This window comes from Ascaphus truei, chromosome 10 (assembly GCF_040206685.1).
Source record: "Ascaphus truei isolate aAscTru1 chromosome 10, aAscTru1.hap1, whole genome shotgun sequence".
NCBI lineage: Eukaryota > Metazoa > Chordata > Amphibia > Anura > Ascaphidae > Ascaphus > Ascaphus truei.
The window spans coordinates 62278811-62298141 of record NC_134492.1 but is presented as its reverse complement, the minus strand read 5'-3'; the positions used below and the strand labels follow the sequence as shown (position 1 = coordinate 62298141).

Sequence of the window (19331 nt, the reverse complement as noted above, 5' to 3'; positions counted from 1 at the left end):
GATCCTCCAAGTTAATGGGCTTTCCCATTTCCCCCCCTGTCCTTGCTGACAGTTAGTACAGTGTCACTTCACTTTTAGTGTGACCCTTGCCCCTCACTTCCTTTTCCACCATCACCTCTGGATGAGTGAGTACCCTGCTGTAACTGCTGTACTGGTAGGATTACCCTTTTCACCTGCCCTTAACTACCAAGCACCCACAGAGAGGCATTATCTCAACACCACATCTCTTCACAAGTGCCTGTCTTTTACCCTGCTTTCCCTCAATAAAGTGAAGAAACAGAACTTGTTGTGCTTTGAAAAGAGGGCCGAGTTGAAGCTATCTGGGCTAAATCATCTTACATATGACCCTGGCCTCCAGAATAACGTCCCTGTCATTAGGTCACTTTGCCCCTGCGTGGGACAGACCCTTTGAATATCTATGGTTTGCACGTGGATTTAGAGAGATAACCTTCATAATTTCCTTACATCTCAGCACTTTATATGAACAATTCCAAAAACCTCTTCCAATGTCTATTTATACCATGGATTCCCTTTCCCCCCTATGTACGTGAGGTGGCAGCATATATATGCTTTTAAAAAGCCCCTTATTTCCCATAACTCTTGCGGTTATGTATACAAAAAGACACAACGGTTTAAGTCTTCGTTCAACCGCAGAAGATCGCATAATTACGAAGTCCCCATGGTTTAATTACCCCTAAATAATTTATCCTTATAATACCTCAATTTCTTGTGTATATTTAATTCTCCTGCTTGATAAGTAGATTTACAAAATAATTGTTTGATTTCTTTTTTTTCTAAGCCTCATTTTTAGAGGAGGGGTTTCTTATAACCAGAAAAGCGACGACGATTTCATTCTGTTTTGTGTAAGCATCAAATACACATTATTAGCTAAATCCAATTATTAGCTAAATCCAATTATTAGCTAAATCCAAATATTAGCTAAATCCACATACTAGCTAAATCCAATTATTAGCTAAATCCAATAATTAGCTAAATCCAATAATTAGCTAAATCCAATAATTAGCTAAATCCAATTATTAGCTAAATCCAACTGGTTTAATAGTACTGTAATCATACTCATTTTTTTAGTCTTTAAAACAGGAAAAAAAAAATAAAAGAGAAAAAAATACATTACAGCTTATAAAATTACAAGGCGCCTTTTTTGTTTTAATTACCATAAATCTCGCTGTTTTGTAGACAAATTGCCACAGCCGCCATTTTCAAATTCCCTAAATAACAAAGTTTCTCCTTAAACCTGCCCTTCTTAGGCTGAGTCCCCGCTGGCGCTGAGCTCGCTCAGCCTTGGAGAGCGCTCCAAGCATGAGCACCGGGTGTCCTGCTTGTACACACGCGCGCGGGGGAGAGGGCGGGCATTGCGGGTAGTTGAGCGTGCGGGTACGGTATAGGTTTTTGTTTAGCTAAGCGGCGAGGGCGGGTGAGCGTGTGTGCCCGCGCACGAGAACGCGCACAGCGTGAGCGGGGACTTACATATATTTATATATGTAAGTAACATCGGGGACTCAGCTTAACGGTAAAAAATGACACTATCGCGTTTTTTACTGGATTGGAAATCCCACTGTTTTCAATACAGAATGACTAAATTATTTGGGTTTATTTGCACTAATCTGAAATCAATAGCATCAAGATGTGAATGATAGTTACATTGTTACATAGGTACATAGTAAAGTTACATAGTTACATAGTAGATGACGTTGAAAAAAGACGTACGTCTATCAAGTTCAACCTATGCTAAATTTAGACGACAGATACTTTATCCTATATCTATACTTACTTATTGATCCAGAGGAAGGCAAACAAAAAACCCCAGTGTCATATCATCCAATGATATCTCATAAGGGAAAATAAATTCCTTCCTGACTCCAAGAATTGGCAATCGGATTAATCCCTGGATCAACATCCTTCCCAAGTTTACTTATTTGGTATATCCCTGTATACCTTTTCTTTCTAAAAAGATGTCCAACCTTTTTTGAACAGATCTATTGTATCTGCCATCACAGTCTCCATGGGTAATGAATTCCACACTGTAACTGCCCTTACTGTAAAGAACCCTTTCCTTTGTTGCTGGTGAAATCTCCTTTCCTCCAACCGTAAGGGATGACCCCGAGTCCATTGTACTGCCCGTGGGATGAAGAGTTCTTTTGAAAGCTCCTTGTACTGTCCCCGAATATATTTGTATATAGTTATCATATCCCCTCTTAGACGCCTCTTTTCTAATGTAAATATATCTAATTTAGCTAGCCTCTCCTCATAAGTTAGAATGTCCATCCCCTTTATTAATTTGGTGGCTCTTCTCTGCACTCTCTCTAGTTCCAGAATGTATTTTCTTAGGATTGGTGCTCCAAACTGTACTCCATATTCAAGGTGTGGTCTTACTAATGCTTTGTAAAGGGGAATAATTATGTTTACTTCCCTTCCATCCATTGGCCGTTTAATGCAAGGTAAGATCTTGTTTGCCCGTGTGGCCTGGTCCCTGTGGCTCTCCGAATCCAGACAAGAGAACGTTACCTTGATGGAAGATGATGCGTATAACATGTCTTCCACAGTGAAGTGGCAGCACCCGCTCAGGTACTCGTGGCAGAAGTCCTGGATCAACTGCAGGTTGGACAGACTGTCGGCCAGGGACATGGACTCCTTAAAGCAAACGTCTACAATGGGAGAAGAGAGAAAACACCAGCCCGTCCCCCCACGTTACACGGAACCAGAGCAGAGAGAAAACAACAGCCCATCCCCCCACGTTACACGGAACCGGAGCAGAGAGAAAACACCAGCCCATCCCCCCACGTTACACGGAACCGGAGCAGAGAGAAAACACCAGCCCACCCCCCCCATGTTACACGGAAACGGAGCAGAGAGAAAACACCAGCCCGTCCCCCCACGTTACACGGAACCGGAGCAGAGAGAAAACACCAGCCCATCCCTCCACGTTACACGGAACCGGAGCAGAGAGAAAACACCAGCCCACCCCCCCCATGTTACACGGAACCGGAGCAGAGAGAAAACACCAGCCCGTCCCCCCACGTTACACGGAACCGGAGCAGAGAGAAAACACCAGCCCGTCCCCCCACGTTACACGGAACCGGAGCAGTGAGAAAACACCAGCCTGTCCCCCCACGTTACACGGAACCGGAGCAGAGAGAAAACACCAGCCCGTCCCCCCACGTTACACGGAACCGGAGCAGAGAGAAAACACCAGCCCATCCCCCCACGTTACACGGAACCGGAGCAGAAAGAAAACACCAGCCCGTCCCACCACGTTACACGGAACCGGAGCAGAGAGAAAACACCAGCCCGTCCCCTCATGTTACACGGAACAGGAGCAGAGAGAAAACACCAGCCCATCCCACCACGTTACACGGAACCGGAGCAGAGAGAAAACACCAGCCTGTCCCCCCATGTTACACGGAACCGGAGCAGAGAGAAAACACCAGCCCATCCCCCCACGTTACACGGAACCGGAGCAGAGAGAAAACACCAGCCCATCCCCCCCACGTTACACGGAACCGGAGCAGAGAGAAAACGCCAGCCCGTCCCCCCACGTTACACAGAACCGGAGCAGAGAGAAAACACCAGCCCGTCCCCCCACGTTACACGGAACCGGAGCAGAGAGAAAACACCAGCCCATCCCCCCACGTTACACGGAACCGGAGCAGAGAGAAAACACCAGCCCGTCCCCCCATGTTACACGGAACCGGAGCAGAGAGAAAACACCAGCCCATCCCCCCACGTTACACGGAACCGGAGCAGAGAGAAAACACCAGTCCACCCCCCCACGTTACATGGAACAGGAGCAGAGAGAAAACACCAGCCCATCCCCCCACGTTACACGGAACCGGAGCAGAGACAAAACACCAGCCCGTCCCCTCACGTTACACGGAACCGGAGCAGAGAGAAAACACCAGCCCGTCCCCCCACGTTACACGGAATAGGAGCAGAGAGAAAACACCAGCCCCTCCCCCCACGTTACACGGAACCGGAGCAGAGAGAAAACACCAGCCCGTCCCCTCACGTTACACGGAACCGGAGCAGAGAGAAAACACCAGCCCATCCCCCCACATTACACGGAACCGGAGCAGAGAGAAAACACCAGCCCACCCCCCCACGTTACACGGAACCGGAGCAGAGAGAAAACACCAGCCCATCCCCCCACATTACACGGAACCCGAGCAGAGAGTAAACACCAGCCTGTCCCCTCACGTTACAAGGAACCGGAGCAGAGAGAAAACACCAGCCCATCCCCACACGTTACACGGAACCGGAGCAGAGAGAAAACACCAGCCCGTCCCACCATGTTACACGGAACCGGAGCAGAGAGAAAACACCAGCCCATCCCCCCATGTTACATGGAACCGGAGCAGAGAGAAAACACCAGCCCATCCCCACACGTTACACGGAACCGGAGCAGAGAGAAAACACCAGCCCGTCCCCCTATGTTACACGGAACCGGAGCAGAGAGAAAACACCAGCCCATCCCCCCACGTTACACGGAACCGGAGCAGAGAGAAAACACCAGCCCATCCCCACACGTTACACGGAACCGGAGCAGAGAGAAAACACCAGCCCATCCCCCCACGTTACACGGAACCGGAGCAAAGAGAAAACACCAGCCCATCCCCCCATGTTACACTGAACCGGAGCACACGCTGTACATCGCTCAGGAAACACCCGCGTCCCACAGCGCTGTACATCGCTCAGGAAACACCCGCGTCCCACAGCGCTGTACATCGCTCAGGAAACACCCGCGTCCCACAGCGCTGTACATCGCTCAGGAAACACCCGCGTCCCACAGCGCTGTACATCGCTCAGGAAACACCCGCGTCCCACAGCGCTGTACATCGCTCAGGAAACACCCGCGTCACACAGCGCTGTACATCGCTCAGGAAACACCCGCGTCCCGCAGCGCTGTACATCTCTCAGGAAACACCCGCGTCCCACAGCGCTGTACATCGCTCAGGAAACACCCGCGTCACACAGCGCTGTACATCGCTCAGGAAACACCCGCGTCCCACAGCGCTGTACATCGCTCAGGAAACACCCGCGTCACACAGCGCTGTACATCGCTCAGGAAACACCCGCGTCACACAGCGCTGTACATCGCTCAGGAAACACCCGCGTCACACAGCGCTGTACATCGCTCAGGAAACACCCGCGTCCCACAGCGCTGTACATCACTCAGGAAACACCCGCGTCCCACACTCTGTACATCGCTCAGGAAACACCCGCGTCCCACAGCGCTGTACATCGCTCAGGAAACACCCGCGTCACACAGCGCTGTACATCGCTCAGGAAACACCCGCGTCACACAGCGCTGTACATCGCTCAGGAAACACCCGCGTCACACAGCGCTGTACATCGCTCAGGAAACACCCGCGTCACACAGCGCTGTACATCGCTCAGGAAACACCCGCGTCCCGCAGCGCTGTACATCGCTCAGGAAACACCCGCGTCCCACAGCGCTGTACATCGCTCAGGAAACACCCGCGTCCCACAGCGCTGTACATCGCTCAGGAAACACCCGCGTCACACAGCGCTGTACATTGCTCAGGAAACACCCGCGTCACACAGCGCTGTACATCTCTCAGGAAACACCCGCGTCCCACAGCGCTGTACATCGCTCAGGAAACACCCGCGTCCCACAGCGCTGTACATCTCTCAGGAAACACCCGCGTCCCGCAGCGCTGTACATCGCTCAGGAAACACCCGCGTCCCGCAGCGCTGTACATCGCTCAGGAAACACCCGCGTCCCACAGCGCTGTACATCGCTCAGGAAACACCCGCGTCCCGCAGCGCTGTACATCTCTCAGGAAACACCCGCGTCCCGCAGCGCTGTACATCGCTCAGGAAACACCCGCGTCCCGCAGCGCTGTACATCGCTCAGGAAACACCCGCGTCACACAGCGCTGTACATCGCTCAGGAAACACCCGCGTCCCACAGCGCTGTACATCGCTCAGGAAACACCCGCGTCACACAGCGCTGTACATCGCTCAGGAAACACCCGCGTCCCGCAGCGCTGTACATCGCTCAGGAAACACCCGCGTCACACAGCGCTGTACATCGCTCAGGAAACACCCGCGTCCCACAGCGCTGTACATCGCTCAGGAAACACCCGCGTCACACAGCGCTGTACATCGCTCAGGAAACACCCGCGTCACACAGCGCTGTACATCGCTCAGGAAACACCTGCGTCCCACAGCGCTGTACATCGCTCAGGAAACACCCGCGTCACACAGCGCTGTACATCGCTCAGGAAACACCCGCGTCACACAGCGCTGTACATCGCTCAGGAAACACCCGCGTCACACAGCGCTGTACATCGCTCAGGAAACACCCGCGTCCCACACTCTGTACATCGCTCAGGAAACACCCGCGTCCCACAGCGCTGTACATCGCTCAGGAAACACCCGCGTCCCACAGCGCTGTACATCGCTCAGGAAACACCCGCGTCACACAGTGCTGTACATCGCTCAGGAAACACCCGCGTCACACAGCGCTGTACATCGCTCAGGAAACACCCGCGTCACACAGCGCTGTACATCGCTCAGGAAACACCCGCGTCACACAGCGCTGTACATCGCTCAGGAAACACCCGCGTCCCGCAGCGCTGTACATCGCTCAGGAAACACCCGCGTCCCACAGCGCTGTACATCGCTCAGGAAACACCCGCGTCCCACAGCGCTGTACATCGCTCAGGAAACACCCGCGTCCCACAGCGCTGCACATCGCTCAGGAAACACCCGCGTCACACAGCGCTGTACATCGCTCAGGAAACACCCGCGTCCCGCAGCGCTGTACATCGCTCAGGAAACACCCGCGTCCCACAGCGCTGTACATCGCTCAGGAAACACCCGCGTCCCACAGCGCTGTACATCGCTCAGGAAACACCCGCGTCCCACAGCGCTGTACATCGCTCAGGAAACACCCGCGTCCCACAACGCTGTACATCTCTCAGGAAACACCCGCGTCCCACAGCGCTGTACATCGCTCAGGAAACACCCGCGTCCCACAGCGCTGTACATCTCTCAGGAAACACCCGCGTCCCGCAGCGCTGTACATCGCTCAGGAAACACCCGCGTCCCGCAGCGCTGTACATCGCTCAGGAAACACCCGCGTCCCACAGCGCTGTACATCTCTCAGGAAACACCCGCGTCCCGCAGCGCTGTACATCGCTCAGGAAACACCCGCGTCCCGCAGCGCTGTACATCGCTCAGGAAACACCCGCGTCCCACAGCGCTGTACATCGCTCAGGAAACACCCGCGTCCCACAGCGCTGTACATCGCTCAGGAAACACCCGCGTCACACAGCGCTGTACATCGCTCAGGAAACACCCGCGTCCCGCAGCGCTGTACATCGCTCAGGAAACACCCGCGTCCCACAGCGCTGTACATCGCTCAGGAAACACCCGCGTCCCACAGCGCTGTACATCGCTCAGGAAACACCCGCGTCCCACAGCGCTGTACATCGCTCAGGAAACACCCGCGTCCCACAGCGCTGTACATCGCTCAGGAAACACCCGCGTCCCACAGCCCTGTACATCGCTCAGGAAACACCCGCGTCCCACAGCGCTGTACATCGCTCAGGAAACACCCGCGTCACACAGCGCTGTACATCTCTCAGGAAACACCCGCGTCCCACAGCGCTGTACATCTCTCAGGAAACACCCGCGTCCCACAGCGCTGTACATCTCTCAGGAAACACCCGCGTCCCACAGCGCTGTACATCGCTCAGGAAACACCCGCGTCCCACAGCGCTGTACATCGCTCAGGAAACCCCTGCGTCACACAGCGCTGTACATCGCTCAGGAAACACCCGCGTCCCACAGCGCTGTACATCGCTCAGGAAACACCCGCGTCCCACAGCGCTGTACATCGCTCAGGAAACACCCGCGTCACACAGCGCTGTACATCGCTCAGGAAACACCCGCGTCCCACAGCGCTGTACATCGCTCAGGAAACACCCGCGTCACACAGCGCTGTACATCGCTCAGGAAACACCCGCGTCCCACAGCGCTGTACATCGCTCAGGAAACGTCCGCGTCCCACAGCGCTGTACATCGCTCAGGAAACACCCGCGTCCCGCAGCGCTGTACATCTCTCAGGAAACACCCGCGTCCCGCAGCGCTGTACATCTCTCAGGAAACACCCGCGTCCCGCAGCGCTGTACATCTCTCAGGAAACACCCGCGTCACACAGCGCTGTACATCGCTCAGGAAACACCCGCGTCACACAGCGCTGTACATCGCTCAGGAAACACCCGCGTCCCGCAGCGCTGTACATCGCTCAGGAAACACCCGCGTCCCGCAGCGCTGTACATCGCTCAGGAAACACCCGCGTCCCGCAGCGCTGTACATCGCTCAGGAAACACCCGCGTCCCACAGCGCTGTACATCGCTCAGGAAACACCCGCGTCCCACAGCGCTGTACATCGCTCAGGAAACACCCGCGTCCCACAGCGCTGTACATCGCTCAGGAAACACCCGCGTCCCACAGCGCTGTACATCGCTCAGGAAACACCGGCGTCCCACAGCGCTGTACATCGCTCAGGAAACACCCGCGTCACACAGCGCTGTACATCGCTCAGGAAACACCCGCGTCCCACAGCGCTGTACATCGCTCAGGAAACACCCGCGTGTGTACATCGCTCAGGAAACACCCGCGTCCCACAGCGCTGTACATCTCTCAGGAAACACCCGCGTCCCACAGCGCTGTACATCTCTCAGGAAACACCCGCGTCCCACAGCGCTGTACATCGCTCAGGAAACACCCGCGTCCCGCAGCGCTGTACATCGCTCAGGAAACACCCGCGTCCCGCAGCGCTGTACATCGCTCAGGAAACACCCGCGTCCCGCAGCGCTGTAGATCGCTCAGGAAACACCCGCGTCCCACAGCGCTGTACATCGCTCAGGAAACACCCGCGTCCCACAGCGCTGTACATCGCTCAGGAAACACCCGCGTCCCACAGCGCTGTACATCGCTCAGGAAACACCCGCGTCCCACAGCGCTGTACATCGCTCAGGAAACACCCGCGTCACACAGCGCTGTACATCGCTCAGGAAACACCCGCGTCCCACAGCGCTGTACATCGCTCAGGAAACACCCGCGTCCCACAGCGCTGTACATCTCTCAGGAAACACCCGCGTCCCACAGCGCTGTACATCGCTCAGGAAACACCCGCGTCACACAGCGCTGTACATCGCTCAGGAAACACCCGCGTCCCACAGCGCTGTACATCGCTCAGGAAACACCCGCGTCCCACAGCGCTGTACATCGCTCAGGAAACACCCGCGTCCCACAGCGCTGTACATCACTCAGGAAACACCCGCGTCCCACAGCGCTGTACATCTCTCAGGAAACACCCGCGTCCCACAGCCCTGTACATCGCTCAGGAAACACCCGCGTCCCGCAGCGCTGTACATCGCTCAGGAAACACCCGCGTCCCACAGCGCTGTACATCGCTCAGGAAACACCCGCGTCCCACAGCGCTGTACATCGCTCAGGAAACACCCGCGTCCCGCAGCGCTGTACATCGCTCAGGAAACACCCGCGTCCCACAGCGCTGTACATCGCTCAGGAAACACCCGCGTCACACAGCGCTGTACATCGCTCAGGAAACACCCGCGTCCCACAGCGCTGTACATCGCTCAGGAAACACCCGCGTCACACAGCGCTGTACATCGCTCAGGAAACACCCGCGTCCCACAGCGCTGTACATCGCTCAGGAAACACCCGCGTCACACAGCGCTGTACATCGCTCAGGAAACACCCGCGTCACACAGCGCTGTACATCGCTCAGGAAACACACCCATGGGAAAGAGTGACGGCCGCAAGGAAAGTGGACTGCGAGATTCGAACTAGGGTCTTCCACTTCAAAGGGCAGCATTCTTCCCATCTACCTACTCCTAAACCCTAACAAACCATTTCCCCTCATTGGCTTCCCGTGTAAAAATGGGTCCGTGTCGTTAATCGGATCTGGTAATGACTGCCGCAGAATTCTGCGTTCCCGGTGAAAAGCGAAACAAACTCATTTGAACAAGATCCGGGGGAAAAAATAATGAACACTTCCGCCCTCATTGGACAGCGCCGTACCTCGTAATATTCGCATTACCGGAGCAAATCTCAACCGCCAAAGAACCAAAAAATCGGAGAGATTTGGGGGTTTCTGAACTCAAATAAAAAACGGCATAAAGCAGCCGTCCAAACTGACGTTTTGTTATTATTACTTTCCCCCCTTTAATAATCGCATCAATACAATCCCCACAAAGGTAAGTAATTAGCTAAGTTGCCGATTGATCCGTTCTCTTGAGATCGATCGGCGAAGATTCGGCTCGGCGGTTCGCTAAATGGCTGTCAGTGCAGCAGAAGAGGACCAAAGATGCAAAGTTCTGTGGGGAAGATCATGTGACCAGGCAGTCACTAGATACAATTGGTGCACTGCTAGAGACAGGGCGGGGTTCAAAAAAGGGGCGTGCCAGATCCTGTTTCAGAAGAGGAAGGGGATGTGACTTTGTAAATGGTTGCTATAGAAACAAAAAATGCTTGTTACATTAAAAATGCCATCCAGAGTTGTTTAAAAAAATGCTACAATTATTTTCACAAAGCACAGAACTGATTTATATATTTTAAAAAAAACCCACGTAGGATATTGCTTGCTCTGCAGCTTTACCAGAAATACAGATTTTTGGGGGACAAAATCCCAAAAACATAAATATTCCTACGGACATCGAAAGCTGCACAAACAATAAGTTGTAGTTTATTTTTTTAACTATGGATATTAATTTGATTATTTTTTGCTTAGGGTTTCCGTACTCTTTGGCCCTACAAACACCCCGCTGGAAAGACCCCCTACGCCCTGCGACCCCCGAGGGCGTGCAGGAAACACATGGAATGACTCACCCTCCAGCCTGAGCAGGTCCGGGCAGTAGAAGTGTATGAGGGCGGAGAGCACGCACCCGTCCGTCCCGTCCTTTAGCAGGTTTCCCATCGGGGGAATGCACGGCAGCGGGGTCAGGGGGGCCGGCTCCTTCCTGTACCGAGCCTGTGACGCACAGAAGCAGGGGTTACGCCGGGGCGGCAACGCCGGGCCTCAAGGGCCACCAAACAGTCAGGTTTTCAGGCTCTCCCTGCTTCAGCACAGGTGGCCCAATCAGTGGCCCAATCTTTGATTGATCCACCTGTGCCGAAGCTGGGACTGATTTAGCTACCCTGTGCTGAAGCTGAGACTGATTGATCCACCTGTGCCGAAGCTGGAACTGATTTAGCTACCCTGTGCTGAAGCTGAGACTGATTGAGCCACCCTGTGCTGAAGCTGGGACTGATTGAGCCACCCTGTGCTGAAGCTGGGACTGATTGAGCCACCCTGTGCTGAAGCTGGGACTGATTGAGCCACCCTGTGCTAAAGCTGGGACTGATTGAGCCACCCTGTGCTGAAGCTGGGACTGATTGAGCCACCCTGTGCTGAAGCTAGGACTGATTGAGCCCCCTGTGCTGAAGCTAGGACTGATTGAGCCACCCTGTGCTGAAGCAGAGACTGAATGAGCCACCCTGTGCTGAAGCTGGGATATCCTGAAAAGCTGGCCGGTTGGTGGCCCTTGAGAACTGGAGTTGCGGGCTAGGGGCACAACGGACAGAACCCGTGGCCCACCCAAGTCCTGTTAATTTAAAGAAGGCCTTAAAGCAACAATCCCAGGGGGGGAGGGGGGTAATTGTTACATTTGTTTATTTTTTCCCCATTATACCGGAGAGCCCGAGGTGGACAAGCAATATACCGGGGAAACAATATGGCGGCTGGGTGCCAGTGCTCGTTCTGGGAGCCAACAGAAAACTCTTTTCTATTGGTGACCCTGGTGGTTTTATGTGTGTCAAAACTGTCGCAAAAGAACGACAAATATCTCTGGAGCCACGGGCGTGACTGGGTGCCAGGAGACCCCCGATAATCTCTGGGGAGGGGGGCGCGTGCCCTCGCTCTGACCAGATTAATAAAAGAAAACAAGAGCAGGAAACTCATTGTCACTGAAACCCACTGCCAGCAATGTCCCAGCCTTAGGCCTCGCTCAGACAGGCCGCGTTGAGAAGTGCGTGCGCACGTCAGTCACAATTTCTGGTTATTCGTAAAACTCCACCGGCGGCAAAGTGCAGCGTGGTCGCTGCGACATTTTGCCGGCACAACCCAAATTGAAATTTGGTGCTACAGTCGTGAACCAGCTCCGTGACGTGTGCGTTACGCCCCCCGCCACGCCCCCAAACACCGGCAGTTTGAGCAGAGATCGCTGGGCTGCAGGAGCGCGCGGCGGAGGCGTGAACGCAAGCAAGCTGAAGTAGCAGCCTGTGTGAGCGAGCCCTGAGGCTGCGCTTATAGTGCCTGGTGACGGTGACGCGACGTCGCTCCGAAACAAATACACTGACTCTGTCGCAAGCGCTTATTTAATAAATTAGATTTTTTAGAGACAGTCGCCACATGTGACTGTCTCTAAACCAATCAGAAACCGCGGCCCGCCCCCTTTCGTGACGTCACTGGCTTTGTTGCTGGTGGTGACAGCGACGGATGACGTCACCTGGCTACAAGGCCAGTGACATCACAAAAGGGGGAGGGCAGAGGGACGGAGAAGCTCTGTGATTGGCCACCAGGGGAGATCGTCGCTTAAAAAATCAAATAACAGTGACTACCAGATTTTTGGTTGCGCTGTCGCTTGGTGGCGCCTTCGCGTGCAATATAAGCACAGACGACGGCGACAATGCATTTGTTTTGACGTCGCGTCTCTGGCACTATAAGCGCAGCCTTAGCAACGCGACTTCATTTTGTTTATTATCATTTTTAAATAAAATGTTTGTCTTTGACAAATCCCAGAAGACACAGGTGCACATGCAGAAAATATATATATATACACGCACACGCACACACACACGCACACGCACACATACACGCACACATACACGCACACACACACACACACACGCACACACACACACCGTGCAAAATAAAATCATTTCCTGAGCAGAAATGGAGGGACTTGTCTATTCTTGGGGCGGAAACATGATTTCGGTGGCTGCAGCCGTTAGATTCATCGCTGTCCGTTTGTCGGAGACCCGCTGCTGTCACCTGATGTTAGTTCTACCGGGGTTATACCGTTAACGCGGGGGAAGGGCAACGCCAGTTCTCAAGACCCCCACAACAGGTCAGGTTTTCAGGATATCCCTGCTTCAGCACTGGTGGCTCAGTCAAAGACTGGTGGACAACTCCAGTCCTCAAGACCCCCCCCCCAATAGGTCAGGTGGTAAGGATATCCCTGCTTCAGCACAGGTGGTTCAATCAGTCCCTGCTTCAGCACAGGTGGCTCAGAGACTCAAACTGAGTTACTGATTGAGCCACCTGTGCTGAAGCAGGGGTATCCTGACAAGCGGACCCGTGGGAGGGTCTTGCGGGCTGGATTTGAGCTCTCCATGCGTTAACCCTTTCACTGCACTGCCCCCTAAGAACCAAGAGGCCAAGTGGGACGCTGCAGTTTCAATGTATGGGATCAGAGACACTGCGAGACCTCGGGTGTCGGGCGAGGAGAGACAGAAGCCAGAGACACTGCGAGACCTCGGGTGCCGGGCGAGGAGAGACAGAAGCCAGAGACACTGCGAGACCTCGGGTGCCGGGCGAGGAGAGACAGAAGCCAGAGACACTGCGAGACCTCGGGTGCCGGCGCGAGGAGAGACAGAAGCCAGAGACACTGCGAGACCTCGGGTGCCGGGCGAGGAGAGACAGAAGCCAGAGACACTGCGAGACCTCGGGTGCCGGGTGAGGAGAGACAGAAGCCAGAGACACTGCGAGACCTCGGGTGCCGGGCGAGGAGAGACAGAAGCCAGAGACACTGCGAAACCGCGGGTGCCGGGCGAGGAGAGACAGAAGCCAGAGACACTGCGAGACCTCGGGTGCCGGGCGAGGAGACAGAAGCCAGAGACACTGCGAGACCTCGGGTGCCGGCGCGAGGAGAGACAGAAGCCAGAGACACTGCGAGACCTCGGGTGCCGGCGCGAGGAGAGACAGAAGCCAGAGACACTGCGAGACCTCGGGTGCCGGGCGAGGAGAGACAGAAGCCAGAGACACTGCGAGACCTCGGGTGCCGGGCGAGGAGAGACAGAAGCCAGAGACACTGCGAGACCTCGGGTGCCGGGCGAGGAGAGACAGAAGCCAGAGACACTGCGAGACCTCGGGTGCCGGGCGAGGAGAGACAGAAGCCAGAGACACTGCGAGACCTCGGGTGCCGGGCGAGGAGAGACAGAAGCCAGAGACACTGCGAGACCTCGGGTGCCGGGCGAGGAGAGACAGAAGCCAGAGACACTGCGAGACCTCGGGTGCCGGGCGAGGAGAGACAGAAGCCAGAGACACTGCGAGACCTCGGGTGCCGGCGCGAGGAGAGACAGAAGCCAGAGACACTGCGAGACCTCGGGTGTCGGGCGAGGAGAGACAGAAGCCAGAGACACTGCGAGACCTCGGGTGCCGGGCGAGGAGAGACAGAAGCCAGAGACACTGCGAGACCTCGGGTAACGGGCGAGGAGAGACAGAAGCCAGAGACACTGCGAGACCTCGGGTAACGGGCGAGGAGAGACAGAAGCCAGAGACACTGCGAGACCTCGGGTGCCGGGCGAGGAGAGACAGAAGCCAGAGACACTGCGAGACCTCGGGTGCCGGGCGAGGAGAGACAGAAGCCAGAGACACTGCGAGACCTCGGGTGCCGGGCGAGGAGAGACAGAAGCCAGAGACACTGCGAGACCTCGGGTGCCGGGCGAGGAGAGACAGAAGCCAGAGACACTGCGAGACCTCGGGTGCCGGGGCGAGGAGAGACAGAAGCCAGAGACACTGCGAAACCGCGGGTGCCGGCGCGAGGAGAGACAGAAGCCAGAGACACTGCGAGACCTCGGGTGCCGGCGCGAGGAGAGACAGAAGCCAGAGACACTGCGAGACCTCGGGTGTCGGGCGAGGAGAGACAGAAGCCAGAGACACTGCGAGACCTCGGGTGCCGGGCGAGGAGAGACAGAAGCCAGAGACACTGCGAGACCTCGGGTAACGGGCGAGGAGAGACAGAAGCCAGAGACACTGCGAGACCTCGGGTGCCGGGCGAGGAGAGACAGAAGCCAGAGACACTGCGAGACCTCGGGTAACGGGCGAGGAGAGACAGAAGCCAGAGACACTGCGAGACCTCGGGTGCCGGGCGAGGAGAGACAGAAGCCAGAGACACTGCGAGACCTCGGGTGCCGGGCGAGGAGAGACAGAAGCCAGAGACACTGCGAGACCTCGGGTGCCAGGCGAGGAGAGACAGAAGCCAGAGACACTGCGAGACCTCGGGTGTCGGGCGAGGAGAGACAGAAGCCAGAGACACTGCGAGACCTCGGGTGCCGGGCGAGGAGAGACAGAAGCCAGAGACACTGCGAGACCTCGGGTGCCGGGAGAGGAGAGACAGAAGCCAGAGACACTGCGAGACCGCGGGTGCCGGCGCGAGGAGAGACAGAAGCCAGAGACACTGCGAGACCTCGGGTGCCGGGCGAGGAGAGACAGAAGCCAGAGACACTGCGAGACCTCGGGTGCCGGGCGAGGAGAGACAGAAGCCAGAGACACTGCGAGACCTCGGGTGCCGGGCGAGGAGAGACAGAAGCCAGAGACACTGCGAGACCTCGGGTGCCGGGGCGAGGAGAGACAGAAGCCAGAGACACTGCGAGACCTCGGGTAACGGGCGAGGAGAGACAGAAGCCAGAGACACTGCGAGACCTCGGGTGCCGGGCGAGGAGAGACAGAAGCCAGAGACACTGCGAGACCTCGGGTGCCGGGCGAGGAGAGACAGAAGCCAGAGACACTGCGAGACCTCGGGTGCCGGCGCGAGGAGAGACAGAAGCCAGAGACACTGCGAGACCTCGGGTGCCGGGCGAGGAGAGACAGAAGCCAGAGACACTGCGAGACCGCGGGTGCCGGCGCGAGGAGAGACAGAAGCCAGAGACACTGCGAGACCTCGGGTGCCGGGCGAGGAGAGACAGAAGCCAGAGACACTGCGAGACCTCGGGTGCCGGGCGAGGAGAGACAGAAGCCAGAGACACTGCGAGACCTCGGGTGCCGGGCGAGGAGAGACAGAAGCCAGAGACACTGCGAGACCTCGGGTGCCGGGCGAGGAGAGACAGAAGCCAGAGACACTGCGAGACCTCGGGTGCCGGGCGAGGAGAGACAGAAGCCAGAGACACTGCGAGACCTCGGGTGCCGGGCGAGGAGAGACAGAAGCCAGAGACACTGCGAGACCTCGGGTGCCGGGCGAGGAGAGACAGAAGCCAGAGACACTGCGAGACCTCGGGTGCCGGGCGAGGAGAGACAGAAGCCAGAGACACTGCGAGACCTCGGGTGTCGGGCGAGGAGAGACAGAAGCCAGAGACACTGTGAGACCTCGGGTGCCGGGCGAGGAGAGACAGAAGCCAGAGACACTGCGAGACCTCGGGTGCCGGGAGAGGAGAGACAGAAGCTAGAGACACTGCGAGACCTCGGGTGCCGGGCGAGGAGAGACAGAAGCCAGAGACACTGCGAGACCTCGGGTGCCGGGTAAGGAGAGACAGAAGCCAGAGACACTGCGAGACCTCGGGTGTCGGGCGAGGAGAGACAGAAGCCAGAGACACTGTGAGACCGCGGGTGCCGGGCGAGGAGAGACAGAAGCCAGAGACACTGCGAGACCTCGGGTGCCGGGCGAGGAGAGACAGAAGCCAGAGACACTGCGAGACCTCGGGTGCCGGGGCGAGGAGAGACAGAAGCCAGAGACACTGCGAGACCTCGGGTGTCGGGCGAGGAGAGACAGAAGCCAGAGACACTGCGAGACCTCGGGTGCCGGGCGAGGAGAGACAGAAGCCAGAGACACTGCGAGACCTCGGGTGCCGGGCGAGGAGAGACAGAAGCCAGAGACACTGCGAGACCTCGGGTGCCGGGCGAGGAGAGACAGAAGCCAGAGACACTGCGAGACCTCGGGTGCCGGGCGAGGAGAGACAGAAGCCAGAGACACTGCGAGACCTCGGGTGCCGGGCGAGGAGAGACAGAAGCCAGAGACACTGCGAGACCTCGGGTGCCGGGCGAGGAGAGACAGAAGCCAGAGACACTGCGAGACCTCGGGTGCCGGGCGAGGAGAGACAGAAGCCAGAGACACTGCGAGACCTCGGGTGCCGGGCGAGGAGAGACAGAAGCCAGAGACACTGCGAGACCTCGGGTGCCGGGCGAGGAGAGACAGAAGCCAGAGACACTGCGAGACCTCGGGTGCCGGGCGAGGAGAGACAGAAGCCAGAGACACTGCGAGACCTCGGGTGCCGGGCGAGGGGAGACAGAAGCCAGAGACACTGCGAGACCTCGGGTGCCAGGCGAGGAGAGACAGAAGCCAGAGACACTGCGAGACCTCGGGTGCCGGGCGAGGGGAGACAGAAGCCAGAGACACTGCGAGACCTCGGGTGCCGGGTGAGGAGAGACAGAAGCCAGAGACACTGCGAGACCTCGGGTGCCGGGGCGAGGAGAGACAGAAGCCAGAGACACTGCGAGACCTCGGGTGCCGGGCGAGGAGAGACAGAAGCCAGAGACACTGCGAGACCTCGGGTGCCGGGCGATGAGAGACAGAAGCCAGAGACACTGCGAGACCTCGGGTGCCGGGCGAGGAGAGACAGAAGCCAGAGACACTGCGAGACCTCGGGTGCCGGGCGAGGAGAGACAGAAGCCAGAGACACTGCGAGACCTCGGGTGCCGGGGCGAGGAGAGACAGAAGCCAGAGACACTGCGAGACCTCGGGTGCCGGGCGAGGAGAGACAGAAGCCAGAGACACTGCGAGACCTCGGGTGCCGGGCAAGGAGAGACAGAAGCCAGAGACACTGCGAGACCTCGGGTGCCGGGCGAGGAGAGACAGAAGCCAGAGACACTGCGAGACCTCGGGTGCCGGGCGAGGAGAGACAGAAGCCAGAGACACTGCGAGACCTCGGGTGCCGGGCGAGGTGAGACAGAAGCCAGAGACACTGCGAGACCTCGGGTGCCAGGCGAGGAGAGACAGAAGCCAGAGACACTGCGAGACCTCGGGTGCCGGGCGAGGAGAGACAGAAGCCAGAGACACTGCGAGACCTCGGGTGCCGGGCGAGGAGAGACAGAAGCCAGAGACACTGCGAGACCTCGGGTGCCGGGCGAGGAGAGACAGAAGCCAGAGACACTGCGAGACCTCGGGTGCCGGGCGAGGGGAGACAGAAGCCAGAGACACTGCGAGACCTCGGGTGCCGGGCGAGGAGAGACAGAAGCCAGAGACACTGCGAGACCTCGGGTGCCGGGCGAGGAGAGACAGAAGCCAGAGACACTGCGAGACCTCGGGTGCCGGGCGAGGAGAGACAGAAGCCAGAGACACTGCGAGACCTCGGGTGCCAGGCGAGGAGAGACAGAAGCCAGAGACACTGCGAGACCTCGGGTGCCGGGCGAGGAGAGACAGAAGCCAGAGACACTGCGAGACCTCGGGTGCCGGGCGAGGAGAGACAGAAGCCAGAGACACTGCGAGACCGCGGGTGCCGGCGCGAGGAGAGACAGAAGCCAGAGACACTGCGAGACCTCGGGTGCCGGGCGAGGAGAGACAGAAGCCAGAGACACTGCGAGACCTCGGGTGCCGGGCGAGGAGAGACAGAAGCCAGAGACACTGCGAGACCTCGGGTGCCGGGCGAGGAGAGACAGAAGCCAGAGACACTGCGAGACCTCGGGTGCCGGGCGAGGAGAGACAGAAGCCAGAGACACTGCGAGACCTCGGGTGCCGGGCGAGGAGAGACAGAAGCCAGAGACACTGCGAGACCTCGGGTAACGGGCGAGGAGAGACAGAAGCCAGAGACACTGCGAGACCTCGGGTGCCGGGCGAGGAGAGACAGAAGCCAGAGACACTGCGAGACCTCGGGTGTCGGGCGAGGAGAGACAGAAGCCAGAGACACTGCGAGACCTCGGGTGCCGGGCGAGGAGAGACAGAAGCCAGAGACACTGCGAGACCTCGGGTGTCGGGCGAGGAGAGACAGAAGCCAGAGACACTGCGAGACCTCGGGTGCCGGGCGAGGAGAGACAGAAGCCAGAGACACTGCGAGACCTCGGGTGCCGGGCGAGGAGAGACAGAAGCCAGAGACACTGCGAGACCTCGGGTGCCGGGCGAGGAGAGACAGAAGCCAGAGACACTGAGAGACCTCGGGTGCCGGGGCGAGGAGAGACAGAAGCCAGAGACACTGCGAGACCTCGGGTGCCGGGCGAGGAGAGACAGAAGCCAGAGACACTGCGAGACCTCGGGTGCCGGGCGAGGAGAGACAGAAGCCAGAGA

General features: G+C 57.5%; 1 protein-coding gene across 5 annotated transcripts in view; it reads right to left on the bottom strand.

Annotated features, from left to right (window-relative positions):
• CAMSAP2 (calmodulin regulated spectrin associated protein family member 2) overlaps positions 1-19331 on the bottom strand; it is a 198952-nt gene that overhangs the window by 55811 nt on the left and 123810 nt on the right. For all 5 annotated transcript variants that reach the window (XM_075617069.1, XM_075617066.1, XM_075617071.1 and 2 more), the window contains 2 exons: positions 10909-11050; positions 2527-2666 (listed from right to left, as the gene is read on the bottom strand). In XM_075617069.1, coding sequence (XP_075473184.1) covers positions 2527-2666; positions 10909-11050 — 282 coding nt within the window. The remainder of the gene's footprint in view (positions 1-2526; positions 2667-10908; positions 11051-19331) is intronic.